At 39.9% G+C, this 26,941-nt stretch overlaps 1 protein-coding gene across 2 annotated transcripts; it reads left to right on the top strand.

The window, feature by feature from the left end:
* The first annotated feature begins 1,822 nt into the window (after window positions 1-1,822).
* Window positions 1,823-25,792, top strand: Fbxo47 (F-box protein 47). Of its 2 annotated transcripts, XM_057776493.1 has the most exons (10): window positions 1,823-2,003; window positions 3,393-3,560; window positions 8,249-8,325; window positions 12,198-12,275; window positions 15,183-15,291; window positions 17,257-17,433; window positions 21,618-21,764; window positions 22,896-23,038; window positions 23,790-23,949; window positions 25,429-25,792. In XM_057776493.1, the coding sequence occupies exons 1-10, from the start codon at window positions 1,823-1,825 to the stop codon at window positions 25,539-25,541; spliced, it is 1,353 nt and encodes a 450-aa protein (XP_057632476.1). In that variant the 3' UTR covers window positions 25,542-25,792. The 2 variants fall into 2 exon arrangements, with proteins under 2 accessions (XP_057632476.1, XP_057632477.1); XM_057776494.1 differs by lacking the exon at window positions 3,393-3,560.
* Window positions 25,793-26,941: the final 1,149 nt, after the last annotated feature.

Genomic DNA, 26,941 nt, shown 5'->3' with positions numbered 1-26,941 from the left:
CCTTTAATCCCAGCACTCGGGAGGCAGAGGCAGGTGGATCTCTGTGAGCTCGAGTCCAACCTGGTCTACAGAACAAGTTCCAGGATAGGATCCATAACTATCCAGAGAAACCCTGTCTTGAAAAAACAAAATAATAATAATAATAATCTGAATAGATATTTCCAGAACTTCATTGTCACTGCTTATCTGTGTATCATTCAGTACAGTTTGTAATAGTATTGCTTTCAGCTTTAATTTGTTAAAGGTGGTGCATTCAGATTGCTCTAAAATTAAAATGTCTCTTTTTGTTTTTACTGTTTGTAACAGAAGACTGTCAGTACACAGTTTTAATGAAACATAAAAATATTTCTTAAGGGCTGGAGAGATGGCTCAGAGGTTAAGAGCATTGCCTGCTCTTCCAAAGGTCCTGAGTTCAATTCCCAGCAACCACATGGTGGCTCACAACCATCTGTAATGAGGTCTGGTGCCCTCTTCTGGCCTTCAGACATACACACAGAAAGAATATTGTATACATAATAAATAAATATTTTAAAAAATTTCTTAAAATATTTAAAGCTACATTAATACTTTAATTTTTTTGTCTATAAAAGTTGTAAAAGTAAGCCAGCCTAATGGCAGAGGCCTTTAATCCCAACATTCAGGAGACAGAAATAGGCATATCTCTGAGTTCAAGGCCAGCCTGAGGTACAGAGTGAGTTCCCCAGGGCTACGCAGAAAAACTCTGTCTGAGGAGGGGAAAAAAAAACTGTAAAAGTAACCAGGCCTAATGGTGCATGTCTTTAATTCCAACACTCAGGAAGGAAAAGCAGGTGAATCTCTGTGAGTTCGAGGTCAGCCTGATCTACACAGAGGTTCCAAGACAACCAGTGCTAAGGGAGAGAACTGGTCTCAAAAACAAAACAAAAAGAAAGTAATCGAAATATATTGATGATAGATGTTACATTATTGAGCTTTGTTGCTTTAATTTTGTAAGGCTGAGATTAAACCTAGGGCTGAAATACTCGGTGATTACTCAGGCACTGAGCTGTACTCCATCCCCATAGCTATTGACTATATTTTTGCTGTAATATATTTTATGTCAATTTTTTTCTCTTTCCTCTCCTACCATGTTTCTTCATACTTAACGAAATTCATATTGGACAGTGAATTTAGGTTGCGAAAGATCTTTTTTGTTTGTTTTACACATAGGGTCTCAACAACCCTGCCTCCGCCTTGAATTTGTGATCCATTAGCCTCCACCTCTGGAGTTACAAACATGTGACTCCACACCTAGTTTTGTTTTTGATTTTTTGAGACAGGGTTTCTCTGTGTAGTTTTGAAGTCTTCTGGAACTTGCTCTGTAGACCAGGCTGGCCTTGAACTCACAGAGATCCACCTGCCTCTGCCTCCCAAGTGCTGGAATTAAAGATGTGCACCATCACTGCCTGACTAAATGTTTAATTTCTTACTAAGAGTCTTATTCTATCTAGAAATAGATAGGATGCCAAAAGGTGCTAAGGATTTAAAAGTTTTTTCAAATAATGCCAAGATAGATAAGTAGATTCCTGATGGGTGTACCACAGTTACACATCATAGTATTTTCTAATGTGGACAGGCAGGTGTGCCCATCACAGTATGCACCTTAGACTGGAGCTGAACCTCACTTGGTAGATGCTTGTCTGGCGTACCTAGGGCTCTGGGTTTGATCAGCAACACAAGGGAGGGGAGGGGAGAAGAGAAAATGTGACTCCTAACCTAAAAAGAAACTACATTGTCTTAATTTTTTTCTTTGTGTCTTGTACTTTATTTTTCTAACCAGGATAAATTCATGGAATAAGAAAAGATGGCGTCTAGAGTAAATACCAGTTTAACTTTGATACCCAACCAGAAATGTAAACGTACTAACCACCAATCCAGCTATTTTTTCAACACCCCTGATTTAGACCCTCAACTCTTATCTACGCTTGGAAATTTTAAAGTCTTACCATTGGAAATATTCCACATAATTTTAAGATATTTGTCAGGTGAGATTTGGGGAATAGAAATATGTTATATAAGATATTAGAATATTATAATTTCCTCTTTATTTCAGCTACGTTAATACCAGTTGAGAATGCTGATAACATTCATAATGAGTTTATTTTTCTAAGGGTCCACCACCCACTTCTCTGTCTTTCAGCTAAGTTTACGTGTAAAGTTCCACCATTCTTGCTCCCTCTCCTCTGTCTCTCTCCTCTCTGTCACTTTTTTCTACAGAAAAGTTTACTTAGGAGACTACAAGACACAGCCAGCGTGGTGGTATCATGAGGACTGTCCACAATACTATTCAAATTTTGTAAAAAAAAAAAAAAAAATTGTAGGCAGGATACAACACTCATCTGTAGTTTCAGCACCAAGAATGCTAAGGCAATATCACAATATCAGGCCAGCTTGGGTTACATAACAAGATCCTGTCAAAAAACAAAAGCCTTGCCAGGCATGGTGGCATATGCCTTAAGTCCCAGCACTTGGGAGGCAGAAGCAGGAGAATCTCTTTGAGAGTCAGGCCATTCTGGTCTATATAGAAAGCTTCAGGACAGACAAGACTGACCCAGCCTCAAAAAAAAAAAAAAAATCGACACCCATCAAGTAGTGGTACACATCCTTAAATGAAGCACTTATGGGCAGAGGCAAGCCTGGGCTACAGAGTGAGTTCCAGGATAGCCAGGACTACACAGAGAGACTCTGTTTCAAGTAAAAAACAACAACAACAAAAAACCCCCAAAACCCAAAACAATGTGTTAGAGAGATGGCTGAGTGGTTAAGAGCACTGACTGCTTTTCCAGAGGTCCTGAGTTCCCAGCAACCACATGGTGGCTCACAGCCATCTGTAATGAGACCTGGTGCCCCCTTCTGGCTTGTAGGCACACATGGAAGGAATGCTGTACATATAATAAATTAAAAACAAAAAAAAAACCAAACAACTACTACCACCTCTAAATTATAATGTGGTAGCTCGATTGTTATTTCCCAGCATGTTTCTAATGAGAACTAGGTTTAAGACAATGTTAAGATCTTTTTAAGCACTAGGTTTCTTTCTTTATTTTTTTGAAACAGGCTTTCACTCATAGCCCAGGCTTATCCTGGAACTTACTCTACAGCTCAGGCTGGCTTCAGACACCTGGCAATCTGTCTCCCTCAGCTTCCCAGGTACTGAAATTACACCTGTGAGTCAACACATCTGGCACTGGGTTCATTATTAATAAGTTAATATGTAAGTTAATAGACTGTAGTAATGGTGATCTTTTGTATTTAAGTCATTTGTATTTTTAGTTAACCTAAGTTGATAGAGTATACTAACAGTGATTTAAATCATTTGCACCCATATTTTATATACATTTATTTGTTTTGTTTTAAATTTTTTTTTTTGATAGTGAAGGATATTGGCATGTTAAGCATGGTATCCAAAACAGTCAGCCGGCACATAATCAATTATATCTCAGCCCCATCTGGAAGTAGAAGGCTTTTAATCCAGAACTTTCATGACCTTGATCTGTCTGGCACAGAAGATACTCGTCTACGGGAGCACTACAGAGCTCTAGGTAATTTATGAAATGCAAACTGCAACAAAAAATATGTATATTTTATTATATAATTCTATAAGAATATTTCCTGGAAATTTTCCTTTTTTCTGTAGTATTTTTATTTTCAATGTAAAAGTACTTAACAGCAGTCCTACATACTTTAAAGATGAAAGCTGAACACAGTAACTCACACTTGTAATTCTAGCATTTGAAAAACCAAAACCAAAGAATCATAGTTTGAGCCTAGCCTGTGCCTCATAGTGAGTTCCTGAGTTCTAGGTCAGCCTGGACAAAGGTGTGAGACTCTGCCTCCAAACACCTTTCTACACCTAAGAGTGTAGCTCAGTTGCTTGAGTGCTCGCCTAACATTCACAATGTCCTGGGTTTTATCCCTAGCACCAAATAAACTGCGTGTTTGTGGCACTTGCCTGTTACCCCAGTACTCAAGAGGGAGAAGATAGAGAATCAGAAGTTCAAGGTCATAGTTTATGGCCACCTTCATGAAACCTTTTCTGGGGAAAAGGGACAGATACTTAATCCTAACTAAATTAACAAATAATCTTTAATGTAAAGTGCCTGTCTTTGAATTTTTACATGAATATAATGTAACCTGTGCTGTTATTTAAGTGATATACCAGCTTAGGGTGTTGACGTGTTTTCTATGTGCTTTGTCTCTATGTTTCTTGTGACTTAGAGTTTTTGCTTGTTTGTTTGTTTGGTGTTTCCAGACAGGGTTTCTCTGTGTAAGAGTCCTGGCTGTCCTGGAACTCGCTTTGTAGACCAGGCTGGCCTCAAACTCACAGAGATCTGCCTCCTCTGCCTTCTGAGTGATGGGATAAAGGTGTGCACCGCCACCGCCCAGCTAAATTTTATTCTGTACTTATATCCCTTTTCAGCCATGATCTAGTCCTTAAAAGTGTAAGAGTGCTGGTGCATGTCTTTGACCCCAGGGCTTGGGAGGCACATGCAGGTAGATTTCTGAGTTTGAGGCCAGCCTGGTCTACAGAGCAATTTCCAGGACAGCCTGGGCTACACACACACAAAAACCCTATCTTGGAAAACAAAACAAAAAAAGTATAAATTTAGACACCTTACTGGAAGATCATTACTCTCATCAGAATCTGTGATTTTCTTTTTTAAGTACTTTACTTAATTAAGTCATTATACTATAATTAAATTGACCTTAACAAAGAAATACTAGGGGAGGGGGAGGGAATGGGAGGTGGTGGCGGGGAAGAGGCAGAAATCTTTAATAATTAAATAAATTAATAAAAAAAAAAGAAATACTATATCATTTTTTCTTCTCTTGATATAAAATAATTTGTATCTTTTATTACATTTATTGATTTTATTTTCCCTAGAGTGATGAAATAAAATTCTAATTTCAGTTTGACTAATTTAACTATGAAACTAAAATATAATTAACCAAAACATGGCAATAAAAGCAAATATCAGGATGTTATTGAGAGTTAAATAAGCATATGATAGTAAGTCGAGTGAATCTTGCCTTTAGTGAATCTTGCCATTCAGAAACATAGGAATGCCTAGCTTTAAAAGAGAGAAATAATATGCAAATTCCTCAAATATGGCTTGTGGTATAGGCCTATAATATCAGCTGTTTGAGAGGCTAAAGCAGGAGGATTGTAAATTCCAGCACTGCCTGTACTATAGAGTTCAAAGTCAACCTGAGCAATTTAGAGAGACTCAGTGGCAGAGCATGCTCTAGCATGCATGGAATGAGAACCTAAATTCAGTCTCCAACTGCACCAAAGAACAGGAGGGAGGGAGGGAGGGAGGGAGGGAGGGAGGGAGGGAGGGAGGGAGGGAGGGAGGGAGGGAGGGAGGGAGGGAGAAAAAAAGAAGGAAAGAAAATAGTCTGGGCTGGAGAGATGGCTCAGGGATTAAGAACACTGACTGCTAATCTGGAGGACCTGGGTTCAGTTCTCAGCACCCACATGGCAGCTCACAACTGTCTGTAGCTCCAGTTCCAGGGGATCCACCACCTTCTTCTGACTGCCTCAGGCGTGTGTGTGTGTGTGTGTGTGTGTGTATGCATATACATATATATGCATACATATACAGGGAAAACATAGACAAATAAGTAAAATTTTTTTAAGAAAATAGTCTGAATACAGTGTTGTTGGTTCAGTGTTTAAGAAGTAGATTTGGTAAAGCCTAGAATTGAATATGGCAAGTACTTGATGATTGTTTTTTAGGTTTGGTCTAAAGGAATTTTTTTTTTTTTTTGCTGACCAAGTCTTAACTGCTTTAGCAAACCCAATGATATTGTCTGGGAATTGAATCCAATGGCAGAGTACTTGCCTAACTTGTAGCTCAAGCTTATTAATCATAACACTGTGGAAGTGAAGGCAATAGAGTGAGAAATTCAAGGCCAGTTTCAGCTACATAGTGAATATGTGGCCAGCCTGGGCTACCTGAGATGTTCTCAAATAAATAAATAAGGCCCTAGGTTCTATCTTCAGCACCACATTGAAAACAAATAATTACATGGGTAATTCAATTAAAAATACATAAACATTGACCTTAATGCCTAATCTTCAATAAAGGTTTGATTAATATATTAGCTTTAATTTTCAGTTCAGGTTTTTGTAGATACCTGCTTTATGACTGGTTCTTTTGGTAAATGTTTGACTCACTCAGCATTTTCCCATGCTTTCCTTCTTATTTGATCTCTTCCTATTTTTAGATATTTAAAATAACATTTTTCAGAATCTTAACTTTGAGGATTATAAATTTAATTTGCATTTTCTGCTGAACAGAGCAGATGGCCAATATGGAAAGAATACTGCATCTGACATTATTTTACTAGGAGAACTTAAAAGAAATTGGTCTCTGAAAAAGAGTACCTGTGTTTAGAAAAAAATCAACTAAACAGTAAGGTTTTATGGTAAACCGCAATCCTTAAAAATAGGAAATCTGCAGTAGAAAAGGCAAGCAGTATGCAATTATAGCTTGCAGTCCCAGCTATGATATAGCATGAGACACAGTGCCAAAACATGAAGGGAAAAGAATGCAGACTAAAGCCAAACACTGAAAATACTTCCTATAAGCAAGAGAGTTTATGTTTAAAGTTCAATTCTGGTCATGTGTTACACAAACATAGCAACTTCTAAAATTAAATTATTCCTATAGATCTTCAGGTTTATATAAGCATTTTATTATGTAAAGACTAAATGTAGAGAAGTGGTGGTTATATTATGTAAGGAGTAAAACTGGAGAAAGTGGTGATATTCAAGAGTATCTTCCCCTACCACACATACCATTTTTAGTGAATGCCATTTGTCCTTACAGGAATGTTAACAACGTATTGTCATTTTAAGAAAACAAACTATTTAGGGGAAATAAATTATACACTTCTTGTCACTATAGTTCAAACAGCATCTTACTGAGAATTGGAAGGTTTTTTTTTTAAATTGTTTTCAAAGTCATGAAACAGAATCCTACACCTTATTGACATACATGCCCTGCAAAATATCTTAGAGAAGGAGAGGTAGGTCAGTGACTAAGAGCACTGGTTGCTCTTGCAGAGGACCTGGGTTTGGTTTCCAGCACCCACATGGTGGTTTGCAAGTCTGTAACTCCAGTTCCAGGGGATCCAATGCCCTGTGCACATAGCATGTGTCAATGAAACACTCATACATAGAAAAGTTAAGTAAAGCCAAGTGTGGTGGTGCATACCTTCAATTCCAGTACCCGGATGCAAAGGCAGGCAAATCTCTATGAGTTCAAGGCTAACCTGATCTACACTGCTAGTTTCATGACAAACAAGGTTACATAGAGAAACTCTGTCAGAAAAAAAAGTATGAGAAACTCTGTCACAAAAAAAAAAAAAAATATATATATATATATATATATATATCTTTGGATCTTTGGAGAGAGATAGGTATTTAATCCAATCTGTATTATTTATGTTAGCAAAACTGAAACTGACTTGTAACCTCTGAAATTTTAAATACTTAATGACATTTAAGAGAAAAAAAATTTGAGACAGAAAATATATAGCTCTAGCTGGCCTGGAACTCAGTATGTAGACCAGGCTGGCCTCGACTCACAGAGATCCTCCTGCCTCTGCCTCCCAAGTGCTGGAATTAAGGGTGTGCACCACCACTACCTGGCCAACATACTTAATTTTAAGGAAACGTTGTACTAGGCTATTGCAGAATATTACTTTAACTATCTAGAGCATTTGTTTATGCTGCCTTTGTTTAACTATGTAAAGATGTGTTGCTATTTCACCTTACCTGCGTAAAGTACCTGATTGGTTTAATAAAAAACTGAATGGCCAACAACTAGGCAGTAGAAGGATAGAGGCGGCTGACAGGCGGAGAAAAAAGTAGGAGGAGGAATCTAAGGGAGAGAGAGAGATAGAAAGTGCACATGAGAGAGAAAGAGAGGGAGATGCCCAGGGCCAGTCAGGAAGCTAGCTGCCAGAAGTTAGACAGGAAGAAACAGGAAAGTAGGAAAAAAAGAATGAAAGATAGCTAAAAAATCCTGAGGCAAAATGTAGATAAAGAGAAACAAGTTAAAATAAGTTTTAAGAGGTAGTGGGACAAGCATAAGATAAGGCCAAACATTCATAACTAATAGTAGTAGGTCACAGTGTCATGCAAGAAACACTATGCTGTTGATAAATTTAATTAATTTCAATGTTGTCATTTTTTTCTTATGTCTCTTTCCTTTCTCAGGTCTACTATTTAAAAGATGCACCTTGCTGCTTCCCACCAAGGACAGACTAAAATACATTCACAAGATACTCTCAGAAGTAAGATCATATACCAGAATTAGTTCACAATCTTGATTTCCAGTAAAGATAACTTATCACTAATGTCATATATTATTTATAAGCCTATCTTTTAAAATTATTATATGTATGAATGTTTTGCATATGCATCATGTGTGTACCTGGTGCCCATGGAAGCCAAAAGAAGGCATCATATCCCCTGAAATTGGATCTACAGGCAGTTGTGAGTCACCATGTCGATGCTGGGAATCAAACCTGGATCCTCTGCAAGAAAAGCAAGTGCTCTTCACTGAGCCATCTCTCCAGCTCCAAACCTATCTTTTAAAAACAGGATTTATTTTATTTTTTAACTGCATGTAAGTGTGTGTTTCTATTTATGTGTGCCAATGGAAGTCAAAAGATATCATATTTTTTGTTTGTTTTTTGTTTTTGTTTTCAAGACAGTTTTTCTCTGTGTAGCCCTGGCTGTCCTTAAACTCACTCTGTAGACCAGGCTGGTCTGGAACTCACAGAGATTCTCCTACCTCTGCCTCCTGAGTGCTTGGATTAAAGGAGTGTGCCACCACTACCCAGCTAAAAAATGTTAGATTTATAAATTAAAGCTTATCATAACTATGTACATTTAGGGAAAGCATATGGAGAGATGACTCAGTGGTTAAGAGTGCATACTACTCTTGAAGAGGACTCAACTTTGATTCCTAGTACCGTACTGGAGTAACTCCCAACCTTCTGTAACTCCACTGGCAGGTGATCAAACACCTTTGGTCTATGCAGGCACCTGTACACACCTACTCACACACACACACACACACACAGAGAGAGAGAGAGAGAGAGAGAGAGAGAGAGAGAGAGATAATTAAAATGAAGCTGGCCTGTGGCAACTCAGACTTTTAATCCCAGCAGCAGTTTTAGCTGTCCTGGAACTCGCTCTGTAGCCCAGGCTGGCCTCGAACTCACAGAGATCTGCCTGCCTCTGCCTCTCAACTGCTGGGGTTAAAGATTTGCACCACCACTGCCTGGTTGGCAGTCCTCTTCTTCCCATGGATTCCAAGATTGAGATCAGGTTCTCCTGCGACAAGCACTTTCCTCACTGAGCTGTCTCTCACAGTCACCAAAGTTATTTAAAGTGCTGACTTAGAGACTGGGTGGTGGTGGCGCATGCCAGAGGCAGGAGGATCTCTGTGAGTGAGTGTGGGGTCAGCCTGGTCTACAGAGCAAATCCAAGGACAGCCAGGGCTACACAGAGAAACCCTGCCTCAAACAAAACAAAACAAAAAGGGTGACATAGGGGCTGGTAAAACAGCTCAGTCCATAGATTGTTTGCTTATAATTTGGTCCCTAGCCCCTCTTAAACTAGGCACAGTGGCACAGGCATGTAATCCCAGCAATCAGGAGGCAGAGGCTGAGGATCTGGAAATCACAGTTCAAGGCCAGGCTAGACTACTAGAGACCTTGTCTCAAAAATAAAGCAAAGCAGTTCTTATGAGCCACCATGGAGTTGGCTGAGGAATCAGATAGGTACAGCTTTTCCTCTTCTGTCTCTTTCTCCCAGATGTGGGGCAGAGCCTCAGCAGGCTTTTTGAATCCTGTGGGCTTCCTTTCTTTTTCTCTGAAGCTGGCTGCTCTCCATTGGTTATCTGCATGTGGCTGACCTCCATGCCAACTTAAATGGCATGACTTTTCTTCCTTCTCTCCTCTCCTCCTCAGCTGCTGAGATTTATAGCTTGCCTGCCCTGGCTGTTTTTCTTTTAGACTTTAATAAGATTTAAAAGAAAAAAAAAAAACTAAAGCCGGGCGGTGGTGGCGCATGCCTTTAATCCCAGCACTCGGGAGCAGAGGCAGGCGGATCTCTGTGAGTTCGAGACCAGCCTGGTCTACAAGAGCTAGTTCCAGGACAGGCTCCAAAACCACAGAGAAACCCTGTCTCGAAAAACCAAAAAAAAAAAAAAAAAAAAAACTAAAGATTTAGGCATTTTATTAAAATGAAATAATTTCTAAATGTTAAAATCTTTATGTAAGTTACTAAACAATAAAGATTTGGGATTTTTGTTTTGTTTTGTTGTGCTGAGATTGAAACTTGGGCCTCTTGTACTCTTGTATGCTATATAACTATAACTGAGTTATACCCTTAGGCTGAAATTGTGTGTGTGTGGTGTTTGTTGTTGTTGTTGTTGTGTGTATACATACCTGTATATCAATGTCATGGCCACAGCTGATGTCAGAAAACTTCTCGACATTTTTGTTCTTGTTATTATTGAGACTGACCTCAAACACAGAGCTCTACCTGCCTCTGCCTCCCAAATGCTGGGACTAAAGGTATGTGCCACCAAACTTGGCTATCCACTTTATATCTTTTAATAAGATTTTTTTATTCATATGAATATTTTGCCTGAGTGTATATATGTGTACTATGTATGTGCCTGGTGCATGCAAAAGTCAGAAGAAGGCAAAAGTTCCCCTGGAACTGGAGTTTATGAATGTGGATTCTGAGATACGAGCACAGGTCCTCTACAAGAGCAGAAGTGTTCTAATTTGCTGAGCCATTCTTCCAGCTTCTCAACTTTATGGTTTGTTTTTTTTATTGTTTTGGGAGGGGAGGGTTTTTTTTTTGTTTTTTTGGTTTGGGTTTTTTTTTTTTTTTATTTCTGAGACAGGGTTTTATTATGTAGCCTTGGGGAGCCTAGAACTCTATGTAGACCAGGCTAGCCTCAAACTTATGGAGATCAGGCTGTCTTTGCATCTCGAGTGCTGGGATCAAAGGTGTATGCAGCCACACTTGACTCCAGCTTATGTTCTGGGAACACTTGTTGCTGAACCTGGAGCTCCAGTTTGCTGTTTCAGGTAGTCTGGCAGACCTGAAAGCCCTGGGGTCCACCTGTCTCTCTCCAAACCCATCCCTAGCACTGGGTTACAGGCTCACATTACCACCCTCAGCTGTTATTACATGGATGTTGGGAATTCTGCCTTCCTCTGCCTCACAAGAGCTGGGACAAAGGTTGTGCCCATCATGCCTAGCACTAATTTTTTATTAATAATTTTTAAGTTAAAATATAATCATGTCATTTCCCCCTTTTTCCTCCACCCCCTCTCATATACCCCCTTCTTTATCTCAAATTCATGCCCTCTTTTTCTTCTGTTGTATATACACACATACACACACTCCTAAATATATAAATATAGCTCTCTCAGTCCATATACTGTTATTTGTATATACATTATTTTAGGGCTGACCACTCATTATTGGATAACCAGTTGGATGCCTCTTCCCTGGGGAAGGCTATTTCTCTTGCTATTAGCATTCCTTAGTTGCCTTTTTTGTCTAGGTTTGGGGTCCCGTGACATTTCCCCTTTCCCTGTCAGCCTGTCTATTAGTGTCTTCCTTGTGCAGGTCTTACTTAGAGAGCCATGCTGATGAGACTTCATGGGTGTGGCTTTCCTGATATTTCTAGGAAACACTCTCACAGCAGAGTTCCTGTTCCCTTGACTCTCGCAATCTTTCCATCCCTTCTCCCTAGATGATCTCAGATCTGGTGCAGGAATTGTGTTGGAGATACATCATTTGGGGCTGGATACCACAGAATTCCTTGTTCCTCTGCATTTTGATTTGTTGAGATTTTCTTCAATGGTCTCTGTTGCAACGTTTCTTTCTGTAAAAGCTAGACCCTGTCTCAAGGTACCGCCCATTGCCAGGCTTGTTAGTGCACAGGCCTTTAATCTCAGCAGGGGAAGTAGAGGCAGGTGGATCTTTGAGTTCAAGGTCAGCCTGGACAGCCAGGGCTAAACAAAGAAACCCTGTCTCAAAAAATAAAAACAAAATAACAACAAAAAGATATCTCCAGTAAACCGACTGTAAAGTTATTGTATAGCTCCACTAACAGTTGCTCTCTTTATAGGTTTCCTGTTTTAAATTCAGCGGCTGTTCAGCTCCTTTGCAATGTTTAGGATTACCATGTTATGGCATATTTTTACAGGTACATTGTTTAATGAAAGAATGACTTTGAACTGTTAACAAGAAGAGTATGGGATTCCTATGTACATTAATAGAAGCTCTAGTAATCTTAAAGCAAAATAACATTGTAAAAATTTGTTAAGAGTATATTTGACTTTTTTTAACTAGTGAGAATGTTTAGCATTTATTTACTTTATACAAATGTACTTAAATTTTGTTTGTTTGGTTTTGTGTGTGTGTGTGTGTATGTGTGTGAGAGAGAGAGAGAGACCTGGGGATATTAAGCATAGGTCCTTAGGCATACTAGGTAAGCACTTTATCTCTGACCTGCAACCCAAGCCACTAGCCATAGGAGACTAAAGGCACAGATGTGTGCATGTGTTTGTAATTTATTTCCTTAGTCATGGTCTCACTATGTGGCCCTGGCTGTCCTGGAACTCATTATGTAAATCAAAATGACCTCAAACTCAGAGATTTGCTGCCTCTGCCTCCCAAGTGCTGGGATTAAAGGAGTGCATCGTTACACCCAGCTTTTTTATGAGTATTTTCAGTTTAAATTTATGGACTAGTTTCCTGGAAAGTGACTTTAGAAATCAGATTATTATTTCAGTAATATTTACTAATCTCTTTTAAACAAATAAAAGTTAAAGGTGTCATTTATTAAGCTTTATACTATGTGCCAGACACTGTCCTAAACAGTCTTCATGAATTATCTAATTAAAATTTATAGCCACCTTAGGCTCTTTTTTTTTTTTTTTTGGTTTTTCGAGACAGGGTTTCTCTGTAGCTTTGGTGCCTGTCCTGGAACTAGCTCTTGTAGACCAGGCTGGCCTCGAACTCACAGAGATCCGCCTGCCTCTGCCTCCCGAGTGCTGGGATTAAAGGCGTGCGCCACCACCGCCCGGCGCCACCTTAGGCTCTTACCACATCCCTCAGGACTACCTGAAAGTCATATGCTGTATCCCAGGCTGCCAGCACCCAGAGTCTAGGACCCTACTGACAATCTTACAAAACACTTTTTTACTTTTTTCCATTTGTGTTGTACTTTCTATCTTTGGATTAAGTATTAAGATATGCATTCATGTAAAATTCAAAAGGAACAAAATATTTAAAGTAAAAAGTCTTCCTCCCAGGCCTATCTCCCATCCTCTGATTTCCTTTCACCAGAAATAATCACTGCTTAGCAATTTCTCTCATTCTAGAAGGAATAAAGTTAAATCGTGGGTGCTGGGATTGAAGACTATTTTTGATGTGTGTAGGTCTGGAGAGATGATCAGCAGATACGGGCTGGCTGTTCTTCCAGAGGACCCAGGTTCAATTCACAGTATGCATACAGTGACCAATAACCATCCCAGCTCCAGTTGAAGGAGGTCCTACAGCCCTCTTCTGACCTTCTTGGGCATCAGGCACACACATGGTGCATATAAATATATGCAAGCAAAACATTCATACATATAAAATCAAATAAATCTAAAGTTTTTAAAAATTTGTATTTGTGTCACTGTAAGAGTGACAACTTGTAGGAGCTGTGCTCCCTCCAATGCACTTTACCTGATGAGCCATCTCACTGTCCCAGAAGATTATTTTTTACACCACTGAAATCCAGTTATTTTAAGGATTTATATGGGAGGTAAGCGTGGTGGCGAACACCTTTAATCCCAGTACTCTGGAGGCGGAGGCAGAGGCCAGCCTAGTCTACCTAATGACTTCTAGGTCAGTCAGGGTTGCATAGTGAGGCCTTGTCAATAAATAGTAAAAAGTAGGTAAACAAATTAATAAAGTATATGATTAATGAATTTATATAATTGTATGCTTTTTAAATCTACGTTTTATATGTTTGTATATTTTTATATGTTCCAGACAGTTATTAAATTTTGTCTGTTTTTTTCATTTATTGAAAAACAAGCAAGTTATAATTAATTGCCATATTAAAATAATATTATCAGTTGTAAGCAATATCAAAATGGCAGGTGTAAAAGTCTTAGACAGTTACTGTAAAACCAAGCCACAGAGGCTGAAAGATGATCCAGTAGGTGAAAGTAATTGATGTGTAAGTTCAAATCCCCGGCACCCCCGAGTAAGAAGCTTCCATTGTCATGGTGACCTGTAATCTCATCCATGAGGCTTGCTGACTGCTAGCATAGCCAAAAACTACAAGTTCTAAGTTTGGTGAGGGAGTGTCCCAAAAAAATAGGGGCATGTAGAGGAAGACACCTGACACCTTCTGCACTGTATGGGTGGGCTCTTTGGTCACACACACATACACAAAAATTAATTAATAATTAGTATAGAGTTTGATTTAATTTAAGTTTAAAAACTGATTCACAAAACCAGGACTAGAGTCCCATTACTCAGACTTCTTACAGGCAGAGCTAGGGTTTGAGGTGAGAGAGATACAAACTGAGAAAGCTATAGAGATCAGCTAAGAATACTTGATGTTCTTGCAGAACACCAAAGATTGGTTCCCAGCAGCACAGCAGGGCAGCTCACAATTGTCTGTAGCTCCACTCTTCTCACTTCCACAAGCACCTTCACTCATGTGACATAACCTCACAGAGACACATACACACATACACATCAATAAAAATAAATTTATAGAAACCTTAAAATTTTCTGGGTATTTGTGGCACATGAACTCAGGAGAGGCAAGCAGATCTCTGAGTTCAAGGCCAGCCTGATCTACTTGGTGAGTTCCAGTATCTTGAAAAAAAAACAATAAATAAATAAGTAAAACTTTCTTCTAATCAAAAAGAAGCAAGATTTTGGAGAATTTCTAGGTTGTGACTATATAGATTTCTTGTGAATTGAGAACAAAAATTGCACATCACGTAGATCATATACTACAAACAGCCTGTTTTTCCTAGGAAGTAGTGGCTTACCCTTCCTATCTGTGTCTGAACTTGTACAATGTTTCTTCTGTTTTCCTCAGACCTTAACAGCAGGTTGGGATGAACTCGAGTGCCACCGTGTTTATAACTTCTTATGTGAGTTGACTAATCTCTCCCGTAAGATGCAGACTGTTGTCTGTAACAAAGCAGGTAAAGAACTTCACTTCAAAGATAATATTTATAGAAATGAAATGTTAAGAAGAGGTAGCGTTCAAAAGTATACATAAAACAAGTCATGGAGGAGTGAGATGTAGCTCAGCTGGTAGTGGGTTCGATCCGATCCCCAGCACCACAGAAACTAGGATAGTCTACTTCCTATTGGTTATTTCTGTGACAACATAGAAGGGCAGGGACAAACTCTAAATCCAAGATGGTGATTCTTCTGGGGAAAGTGGTTGGAATTGATAAACTAAAAACTCAACATTTCTAATATTTATTTTAAAACCCCAAAGCAAACATAGATATAAAACTTTGACTAAATTATTTGATTTGTATACTGTATTTCTCATTCTACTTTTACTTTTCTGTCAACTTGAAACATTTCACTTTTTAAAAAAGTGATGACTCAGGCTGTGTTGGTGCACATCTTTAATCTCAACGCTTGGGAGGCAGAAGCAGGCAAATGTCTGTGAATTCAAGGCCAGCCTAATCTACAGAGGGAGTTCCAGGACAGCTGAGGCTACACAGAGAGAAATCCTGTCTTGACTCCCCCCCCAAAGAAAAGATGATGGATAAAAAGGCAGATTTATTTGTCTTTGCCTATTATGTCTCATTATGTTTCTTTCCTGCTGAGGATTGAACCTAGAATATTGAATGTGGTAGAGTCTACCGTTGGGCAACATTCCTAGCACTAAGAGTTTTCCTAGGGTACTGAATGTGGTAGGGTCTACCATTAGGCTACTTCCCTAGCATCAAGAGTCTCACTATGTAGCACAGGCTGTCCTCCAACTTAATATGTAGGCCATTATAGCCTCAAACTTAAAATCCTCCTGCCTTGACTTGATAACACATTTTTGGGTTTTGTTTGTTTGTTTGGGGGTTTGTGGGGTTTTTTTGTTTGTTTGTTTTGGTTTGGTTTTTTGAGACAGGGTTTCTCTGTCACTTTGGAACCTGTCCTAGAACTAACTCTTATAGATCTGGCTGGCCTCAAACTCACAGAGATCTGCCTGCCTCTGCTTCCTGAGTACTGGGATTAAAGGCGTGCCACCACTGCCTGATGATAACACAATTTAACATGCATTTCCTCTGATAAAAAACTTCTTCCTAACATATTCAAAATAAAATCTAAGCTATATAAACTAGCCTTCAGATTCTGGTCCCCACCTACTTTCTCAAACTCATTGCACAGACCTTTAATCCCAGCATTCAAGAAGCAGACTCAGTGAATCTCTGTAAGTTTGAGGCCTGGCTGGTCTATGTACTGAGTTCCAGGATAACCAGAGCTACACAGAGAGATTCTGTGTCAAAAATAATCAAATTTCCTGTCCGCTGTTTTAGTCTGACTTGAGCATATTGTTCTTTCTGTTCACTGTGTCTCCAATGCCCTTGATGCCTTTGTCGTATCTCACTGGGAACCTTTTTCATTTTCCCATTTTCCTAATACTATTTTTCTGTCTCATGCTTTAAGAGTCAATTTGGGGTCTGGACATATAGTTCAGGTGGTGGTAGAATGCTTTCCTAGCCTGCCCAACACTAAATAAAACTGATCGTGGTGATACATGTCTATCACCCCAGCACTTTGGAGCGGGAACCAGGTGGGCCAGAAACTCACAGTCATCCTTAGCTATATACTGAGTCCAAGGCCAGCCTGGGATACAGGAGACCCTGTCTAAATACATAAATCTAAAACTATATAAGATTCTGGTAAAATTGAGTGTGGATTTGACTTAACCATTATTCAAAGTATTGAAACTAAATAAGGAAAGTAAGCACAAGAAGAAAGCCAAACTCTAAAGTTAGGGCACCTTTTACTTCTTGGTGACTTCCTGTTTATACACTCAGTTTATGATCTCTCTTTTAACCACAGTGGTGAACACCTGGCTCTGATCACTATCCACTATGGAACTTACCTTTCTAAAAAAAAAAAAAAAAATGATTTACAACTTTTTTCTATAGGAAGTGCCCGAAAGCTGGAGTTAAGGATTAGACTGTTCTGTAGAAATGTCCTCCTTGATCACTGGACACAACGAAGTGATTCTGCATTTTGGTTGACTCGAATATTAAAACCATGGCCAATGGTGAATCAGGCAAGATTGCTATATATTATCTTTGGACCAACATCTCCTCAGGATGGTAAGCACCATTTTTTTTCAGGGATGTATGTTATATACCTGGTTAATTACTTTTACTTTAGGAAGGCTTTTAAAAACTCTACTGGTTGATGCACAGTTTTAGTCCCAGCACTCCTCAGGAGGTAGAGGCAGCAGGTCTCCTTGAGTTCAAGGCCAGGCTATTCTACACATCTTTGTACCACTCTAGAGGCAGTGGGACCTGGAAGAATGGAACCTAAAAATGAGGCAGACTAAAATCTCACACAATAGCCAACTTTATTCAGAATATCAGACAATTTTCAAACTCTGAGGGTTAAGAAGAGTCACATGAAACCAGGCGGTGGTGGTGCATGGTTTTAATTCCAGAACTCAGGAGGCAGAGGCAGGCAGATCTCTGTAAATTCAAGGCCAGCCTGGTCTACAAAGTGAGTTCCAGGACAGCCAGGGCTGTTACACAGAGAAACCCTGTCTCGAAAAGAAGATTTACATTAGTAAAATGTTGTATCACAAGGACAAGCCATACATGGTAAAAACATGTTTTTCCACAGAGGCATATAAACAAATAACAGTTGCTATTTGTAATGAATAATCTGAAATAAACTCACCTCTGTCGCTACACCTGGGAAAAGCATGAAAACATATCCCAAGAAAAGTTTCATACTTTTGAAGAAACTGAGTCGCTCGGCTTGTTTTACTAGAGTTTTCTCACAGGCACTCAGAACTCTTCTCACGTGACTCCATTCTTGGACTGTATTCCGACACATAGAGTTCCAGACCAGTCAGAGATGCATAGTGTCTTAGGTCTATAGCTGTGTAGGGACACCATGGCCACAGCAACTCTTATACAGGAAAGCATTTCATTGGGGCTGGCTTACCGTTTCAGAGGGTTAGTCCATTATCATCATGGCAGGTGGCATGCAGGCAGACACAGTGCTGGAGAAGGAACTGAGAGTTCTACATCTTGATCCTCAGACAGTAGGATGTGAACTATGTCACACGTGGGCATATAAGACCTCAAAGCCTGCCTCCACAGTTGCACACTTTCTCCAACAAGGCCACACCTCTTAATAGTGCCACTCCCCATGGGCATTCAAACCCATACATCTCTGGGGGTCATACCTACTCAAACCACCACAGTAAGACTCTTTCTCAAAAATAAATAATTACCATCTATTTATTATTTATTTTATATGTGTGTAATGTGCATGTCTGTGGAGATCAGAGGACAACTTGCAGGCATCACTTCTCACTTTTACTGTGGGATTCTGGGATGGCCATTAGGTCATCAGGTTGACAGCAAGCATCTTTACACCTTTACCCACTGGGCCACGTTGCAGACCCTGGGAAGGTCTTTTGTCTTTACTCAGCTTCATCAGTGCTAGTTTAAAATGTGCTCCCCAGTTTCAAAACATACCGCATTAACTTGTGCATACCCCAAGCTTCAAGACAGGAATTGTTATTCTCTGAGTCAAAACCAGGTATATTCCTGTGCTCTCCCCCCTTTCTTTTTTTGAGAGAGGATTTCTCTGTAGCCCTGGCGGTCCTAGAGCTCACTCTGTAGACCAGGCTGGCCGCAGACTCACAGATCTGCCTGCCTCTGCCTTCCAAGTGCTGGGATTAAAGGTGTGGGCCACCATACCTGACTGCTTTTCCATCTTAAACATTAATGTAACTCAAGGTTATATTTGCAACTTGAAGGGGCTAATGATACTAAAAAACAAAACAGTAGTCCAAATTTATGATTTACTTAGTGTTAGGTTTTCAGATTCATAACTTTTTTTTTTTTTTTTTTTTTTTTTTGGTTTTTCGAGACAAGGTTTCTCTCGAACTCACAGAGATCCGCCTGCCTCTGCCTCCCGAGTGCTGGGATTAAAGGCGTGCGCCACCACTGCCCGGCCAGATTCATAACTTTTTAAAAAGTTTATTACCTAGATTGTGCTTACATTAGTGTCAAAAATTATCTTACATTTCCTTATTCCACTTTTATCAGTAGATAACCAGTTTTAATGCATATTGGTTAGCAGCCAGGACTTTTATTTTAAAATGAAAATGTTGTTGTGTGTAAGCTGCAGAGAAGATTGTGAGAGATAAATAAATAGAAGATGACTGAGCTGCTCTGTTGTGATGTAAAGGTTTGAAAGATACTAATAGAAGCAAGCTCCTTTCTAGAAGGATACCAATAGATTTGACTTGATTTTAGTAAAATTATAGCAGTTGATATTCTAATCTGTATTATAGGGTAATATCTTTGAACTAAAAACACTGTTCTTTGAGGCTGGGAGATAGTTCAGTACTTAATGTGCTTTCTGTGAAAACATGAAGAACTGACTTTGGTCCCCAGTACCCAGGTAAAAACCTGGGTGTAGCCGGGCGTTGGTGGCGCACACCTTTAATCCCAGCACTTGGGAGGCAGAGGCAGGCGGATCTCTGTGAGTTCGAGACCAGCCTGGTCTACAAGAGCTAGTTCCAGGACAGGCTCCAAAACCACAGAGAAACCCTGTCTCGAAAAACCAAAAAAAACCTGGGTGTAGGGGCTGGCAAGATGGCTCAGCAATTAAGAGTACTACTAGCTGCTCATCCAGCGGACCTGGGTTTAATTCCCAGAACCCACATGGTAGCTCACAACTGTCTATGACTCCAGTTTCAGGGGATCCGGCATCCTCACACAGATAAACATGGAGACAAAACAACAGTGCACATAAAATAAAAATAAATTATTGGTTTTTTTTTTTTTTCGTTTTTTCGAGACAGGGTTTCTCTGTGGCTTTGGAGCCTGTCCTGGAACTAGCTCTTGTAGACCAGGCTGGCCTCGAACTCACAGAGATCCGCCTGCCTCTGCCTCCCGAGTGCTGGGATTAAAGGCGTGCGCCACCACCGCCCGGCTCATAAAATAAAAATAAATTATAAAAAAAATCTGGGTGTAATGGCTTGCGCTAGTAATCCCAGTACTGAGGATGCAGCAATGGGCATATCCCTGGGCCTCGCAACCATATTAACCTGAGAAGTGAGCCCCAGGTCCCAGTGAAAGACTCTGTCTCAAAAAAACAAAAATAAAAAAGTGAATGATTCTTTAGGAAGGACACTCTAGCCTTCATATGCATGAACACTCACACATGAAAAGGACAAAACAAATAATAAATAGATAAAAGCACTGTTCTTTTGTTTTGTTTTGTTTTGAAGCAGAATTGGGGCTTAATAAAGATATGTTAAACCGGGCAGTGGTGGCACACTCCTTTAATCCCAGTACTCGGGAGGCAGAGGCAGGTGGATCTCTGTGAATTTGAGGCCAGCCTGATCTACAAGAGCTAGTTACTGGACAGGCTCCAAAGCTACAGAGAACCTTGTCTCAAAACAAATAAATAAATATATGTTAATATAAAGGGTTGGAGAGATGACTCAGTGACTAAGAGCACTGACTGCTCTTCCAGAGGACCTAGGCTTGATTCCCAGCACCCACATGGTAGTTCAAAACTATCTGTAACTTCCATACCAGGGGATTCTGACTTCTACTGGCACTAGGTGTACACATGTTACATAGACATATGCAGGCAAGCATTCATACACATAAAATAACATAAAGCAAAACCTCTATAATCCCCAGTAACAAAAATAAATGTTAATTAAAAATATATGTTAATATATGCTTAAAAATTAAAAATATATGTTAATATAAACTTAAGCAGAGACTTAAGAGAACTCGTTCTTAGAAGAAAGTAACATGGCAACATGGGTGTGGGTTTCTCAGAGAATTGTTGAAAGGAAGACTTACCAGAGCATGAGCTCCTCAGGAGAGAGGCACAAACACACTGTTCTTCAAGTTCAAGTTACTTGGCTTAGAAATTGTTAACCGGGTGCACGCCTTTAATCCCAGCACTTGGGAGGCAGAGGCAGGTGAATCTCTGTGAGTTCGAGACCAGCCTGGTCTACAAGAGCTCATTTCAGGACAGGCTCCAAAGCTACAGAGAAATCCTGTCTCGAAAAACAAAACAAAACAAAACAACAACAACAAAAAAGAAATTGTTGCTGTGTTTCATCACAGTTAACGAGAAACTCAAATTTATAATGATATTAGAATTTACATTTTAATGGTGAATGTAGTTTATATAAGTAATAGGATTGTGTAATCCTTTCCATTCTAAACAAATCCTGAAGTCTTTTTCACAAAACTATCTATTCTGTCATAGCCTACTTATTGTTTCAATCCAGGGCAGGTGATTTGGCAGGAAATGGTGGAAGGGCCCACAGATGAATCCAGTCTGAAAGGTTTGGCTAATGCCATTAAGCTGCTGTATGACACAGGTACCAAAGAGTGGACAGCAGATGATGTTATCAGTCTTGTAGATGAACTCTCAGGTAAAATGTGTATTTACTAATATACAGTAATAGAAATTTATGCTTATAATACAGCTATAAAATTATATAGAAAATTCCCTAGGTAACAATTAAGAGAGTATTAGAAATCACTAATTGCTCAATATGTAGTTTTAAGTATGCTTTGTTACTTACTGCTCTGAAACATTTTTAGTTTTTTGTTATGTTTGTGTGTGTGTGTGTAGGTATGTAAATACATGTGGTTTAAGAATGTGTTTATTTCAATTTGCAATTTTTTTAATTAAATTTTTCTTTGGCAATTTCATGCATTTATATATTCTGATTACTCTTGCTCTTTGCCCTCTTTTAGCTCCCTCCCCCCATAGACTCCCTTCCTCCTCCCTATAAGACTTTCTCTCTATCATCTCTTTTTGTTTTGTGACTCACTAAGTTTAACCAGGTCTGTCCACATGACCACAGCTATGGAACTGTCACTCCCCAGTGGGCACACAACTGAAACAATATCTCCCATTGCCATAGCATCCATCAAAGCCAACAGTGCCCCAGGAGGGCTTCAATTCCCAATTTTATATATAATATAATTAGGTCACTTCATAGTTTAATGAGTTTTCTTGCTCTCATTTACAAGTTCTCACACATACATACCTTCTAGATTACATAAAAGCCCTCTGGTGCTGTATGGGAGGGTTAAGTAGTTACTCTGACGTTTACAAAGGCTTTGTCCTTACATGTCATGTCACTTTGCCTGCTGAAGAATGTGTAGAAAAATTGATTTGACTCAGCTATGGCAGCACAATGGTAAACACCATGACATGGGGTGATCCCTGTCTCTGGCTGAATGCTGTAATTGAAAAACTAAAATATGACAGACATGGTGGCACACACCTCTAATCCAGCACTCATGAGGCAGAGACAAACAGATCTCTGAAGCCAGCCTGATCTACAGAGTAAGTTCCAGGACAGCCAGGAATACACACAGAAACCCTGTCTCAAAAAGGAAAGAAAGAACAAACCTAAAACATTGTTTCTGAGTATTTCTCTTAGCACTAATTACATTTCCAATAAGTAATATAATATTGAATGTGTTTAAAGATGTTTACTACAGCAATTGTGTAATTTATCATTAAATAACTGTTCTTCCTCTGATAAAAGTGGTTCCCAGGGAGTGGCTTCTGGAGAATAATGCACGCCTCCTAATCCTGAGCGGGAACAACATCTGCTTCACGTTCATGGCTAGTAAAGCTGTGAACGGAAGGGCCATTGAGCTGGCAAGGCTCATAGTCTTTTTGGCTTTGGTAAGTAAAAACTAAGGTTTTTTCTGACAAGTTATTTAGCATTCATTTGACCCAGCAATGGAGCTGCTTCCCTGGTGCTTACAAAGCCCCAGCCCGCCCCCCCTCCCTGTCTCTCATACACACACACACACACACACACACACACACGCACGCGCGCGCGCGCGCGCGCACAGTCTACCAGGAACTGAGATTTAGAGAAAAAAATTATTAAAAAATTAAGTATTGCTGGGCAGTTGTAGCATACACCTTTAATCCCAGCACTCAGGAAGCAGAGGCAGGTGGATCTCTGTGAGTTCGAGGCCAGCCTGGTATACAAGAACTACTTCCAGGACAGGCTCCAAAGCTACAGAAAAACCCTGTCTCGACAAACAAAAACAAAAACAAAAACAAAAAAAAAGGAAGGAAGGAAGAAAGAAACTCTGTCTTGAAAAACTAAATGAAATAAAAATGAAATAAAAAATATTACATATTAAAGTACATATTTTATTCATTTGTTTTTGTTTTTTGAGACAGTCTTATATTGCCCAGGCTGGCCCCAAACTCACTATGTAAGCAAAGGTGACCTTGAATTTGAGTGCTGGGATTACAGGCAGGAGCCATTGCACTTACTGAGCATTTCCCATTGCGGACTCAGTGGGGTATCTTAGTCAGTAAACTGCTACATCATAAGCTGTTATTGTCACCACCACTTTAAGCTTTACAGCTTTTTTCACGTGACGACCGATAGTAGTGCTTTGTGCATGTGACTCAGGTGTGTGAGAAGGAGCTGTACTGCATGGACTGGACAGTGAGAATGATGCAGAAGGTCTGCAAGGTCTTCAGCACTGCAGCAGAGAGAAAGAGCTTCCTGCAGAGTGTGGCCAATGCCTTTGCCTGTATCACCATGGAAATGCTGCAGCCTATCATGTCTGGTAAGTGAGAGTGTAGGCAGCACATAGGAGTGAGTGATAGTGCCTTCAGGTCTCAGCCTCAGATGCAACTAGCGGGGCTTGGTTGTGCACACCTATGGTCCATCTACTTGAGCCTGAGCAAAAGATCTGAAGTTTGAGCCAGCTTGGGCTACATAGTGAAACCGAGCCTGGGAGATTAGGGGATTGATTTTGGTTTTGTGAGATAGGGTGTCTGTCTTTCTGTCTGCTTCTCTCTCTCTCTCTCTCTCTCTCTCTCTCTCTCTCTCTCTCTCTCTCTCTCTCTCTCTCTCTCGTCCTGGCTGGCATGGAATTCGCTATGTAGACCAAGCTAGCCTTGAACTCACAGATAGGTAACTGCCTCTGCCTTCCAAATTTTGAGACTAGAGGCATGAGACTACCACACTGGACCTTTTATAGGTTTTAATAGATACTAATTTAGTTTACTAGGGGACCAGCATGACAATTAACCCTGTTTTTTGTTTGTTTGCTTGGTTGGTTGGTTGTTTTTTGTGGGTTTTATTTATTTGAAGCTTTTTTTGGAGCTCATACAAACCCACCTGCCTCTGCCTCCCAAGTGCTGGGATTAAAGTTGTGCACCACTACCATTTGGTTTTTGCTGTTATTTCATTTTTGCCTGTATGTGTGTCTGTTCACCATGTGCATGTCTGATACCTGCAAAGGTCAGAAGAGGGTGTTGGATCCCTTGGAACTTTATAGATGGTTGTGAGTCACCAAGTGTGTGCTGAGAATTGAACCAGTGTCCTTTGCAATAAGGTACTGGCTGGTGCTTTTGTTTTGTTTTTGTCTTTGTTTTTCAAGACAGGGTTTCTCTGTAGCTTTGAAGCCTGTCCTGGAACTAGCTCTTGTAGACCAGGCTGGCCGCGAACTCATAGAGATCCACCTGCCTCTGCCACCTGAGTGCTGGGATTAAGGCATGCGTCACCCCCACCCGGCTCTGGGTGGTGCTCTTAACCAATAAGCCATCTCTCCAGCTCCTAATTAGCCCTGTGTTATAGATGAGGAAAAGGAAACATAGAAATAACCTGACTTGCCGGGTGGTGGTGGCACACGCCTTTAATCCCAGCACTCGGGAGGCAGAGGCAGGCGGATCTCTGTGAGTTCAAGGCCAGCCTGGTCTACAAGAGCTAGTTCCAGGACAGGAACCAAAAAGCTACGGAGAAACCCTGTCTCAAAAATAAAAAAAAAAAAAAAAAAAAAAAAAAAAGAAATAACCTGGCTTTCCCAAGGTCATAAATTTAAAGATGCTAAAGCTTAGACCGGTGTCCTTTCCTGTTTTCTATCTAGTGTCTAATTTCATAGCTTTAGTGGTAAAAGCCTGGTTTAGTAAAGACCATCAACAAAAATTCTTCTCTTTAAATATTATTAGAAACACTTAGAACAACTTACATTCCTAAGCCATGTGCTCAGATGTTTAACTCTTTCCTCTGCCTGCTGTCTGTTCCTGTATATATGTCACAGGAGAGCGCGATGACGATGACAGAGGCTTCCTGAATTTGTTCCATCTTCTGCATGCTCAGGCGAACTTCCATAAGGAGGTGCTGTATTTGTCCATGAATACTTCCTCTTCCTAAATCAAGACCCTTGTCACTTAAAGACTGTGTCACCAGACTAGTCCTTAGGAGAGTGACGATTTTTCACATCCAAGGATAGCACCTGTTGGACTTTTGACAATCTAATTAACCAGAAACTCCAGCTGCACAGGATTTTAGCTGTAACTGCTTTACTCTGATTAATGTTAAATAACAAGCAAACCCAAGAATGTGTTGTTACTTCTCTAGAAAATAAGCTCTGCCTTTCTAGGTCTTGGTAAACTCGAAACAGAATGTTAAGATGTCCAGAGTCTGCAGCCTGCTCAGCCTATTTGTGTGACTCTTTGAAGCAGGAGCTAATTCTGCTTTATTCAGAACAGATTCACAGTTGCTAACTAGTGCGATCTGTTCACTTTGCTTAGGTTGAGCAAATATGGCCCAAATGTTTGTGAGGATCTGTAATACTGTTTCAGAATGTGCTTTATGTAAGTCACATTCTTCACCACCTTCTCAGCATATGGTTACAAAATAAATCTTCTATTTCATTTATAATTTGTATGAACTAACAGAATGCATACATATATGTATATTTTATACATATAGACACATATACATATATTTTCTGCAAGACAGTCATACAAAAGGTCTACAAAGAGAGGATCTTCAGATAATGGAATCATCTTGTAACTTCCCTGGGGATTAGAGCAGAGAGTTGCAAGCAGGAGATAAACATAATGAGTAAATTGCCTGAACATCTTCACAAGTGACTCCCCTTCTTGGTAAGCCTGTCCTCCCTATCCCAAAAAGTAGGGTTTGATGATGGGAACTGAAAACATACATGCTCAGAGTAGCCAGAGAGCAGAGACAGGCAGAAAGAACTCCAGGCCCGTTGAGTAGACCTACCACCTCCCTTCACCTCCACTTCCTAGGAAGGGACCTATAATGCAGGGACTCTAGAGCTCTTGCTTTCTCTTCCCGCCCCTGGCCTCAGTCAAATGCAAGGCTTTGTATGAGTAAAGGAGACTCTACCTCTGAACTGGATCCCTAGCCCACCAACACCTTCCCGCTGGACTTCTTTTCCTCAAAACACTGGGAGATAAGGAAATTATCTTCAACAGCAGGGTGTAAAGAAAATTCATGAATTTTAACAAAAGGGCTCAGAAAATTTGATAGGACTGAGGAGCAGTGAAAATTGTGGAGAAATAAAAATTGTGATAATACCGTCACTACAGAAGGATGAAAATTAATTGCCTTTGTGCTGTCCAATTATAATTCTACTAGTAGGAAGAATTTTTTTTATTTGAAGATTTGGGGGTGGGGGAAGATTCTTGCTTTTATAAACCTCATTCATTTTCTTCTGCTCAGTTGAAGAAATGATCTGTAATAATCAGTCTGGGAAGCCTTTGGTAACAGCAACTACTAGAATACAAAGTAACACCTCA

Source organism: Chionomys nivalis, chromosome 7 (assembly GCF_950005125.1).
Source record: "Chionomys nivalis chromosome 7, mChiNiv1.1, whole genome shotgun sequence".
In the NCBI taxonomy this organism is placed as follows: Eukaryota; Metazoa; Chordata; class Mammalia; order Rodentia; family Cricetidae; genus Chionomys; species Chionomys nivalis.
Note: the sequence above shows the minus strand (reverse complement) of the source record. Positions and strands in the feature narration are given on the sequence as shown.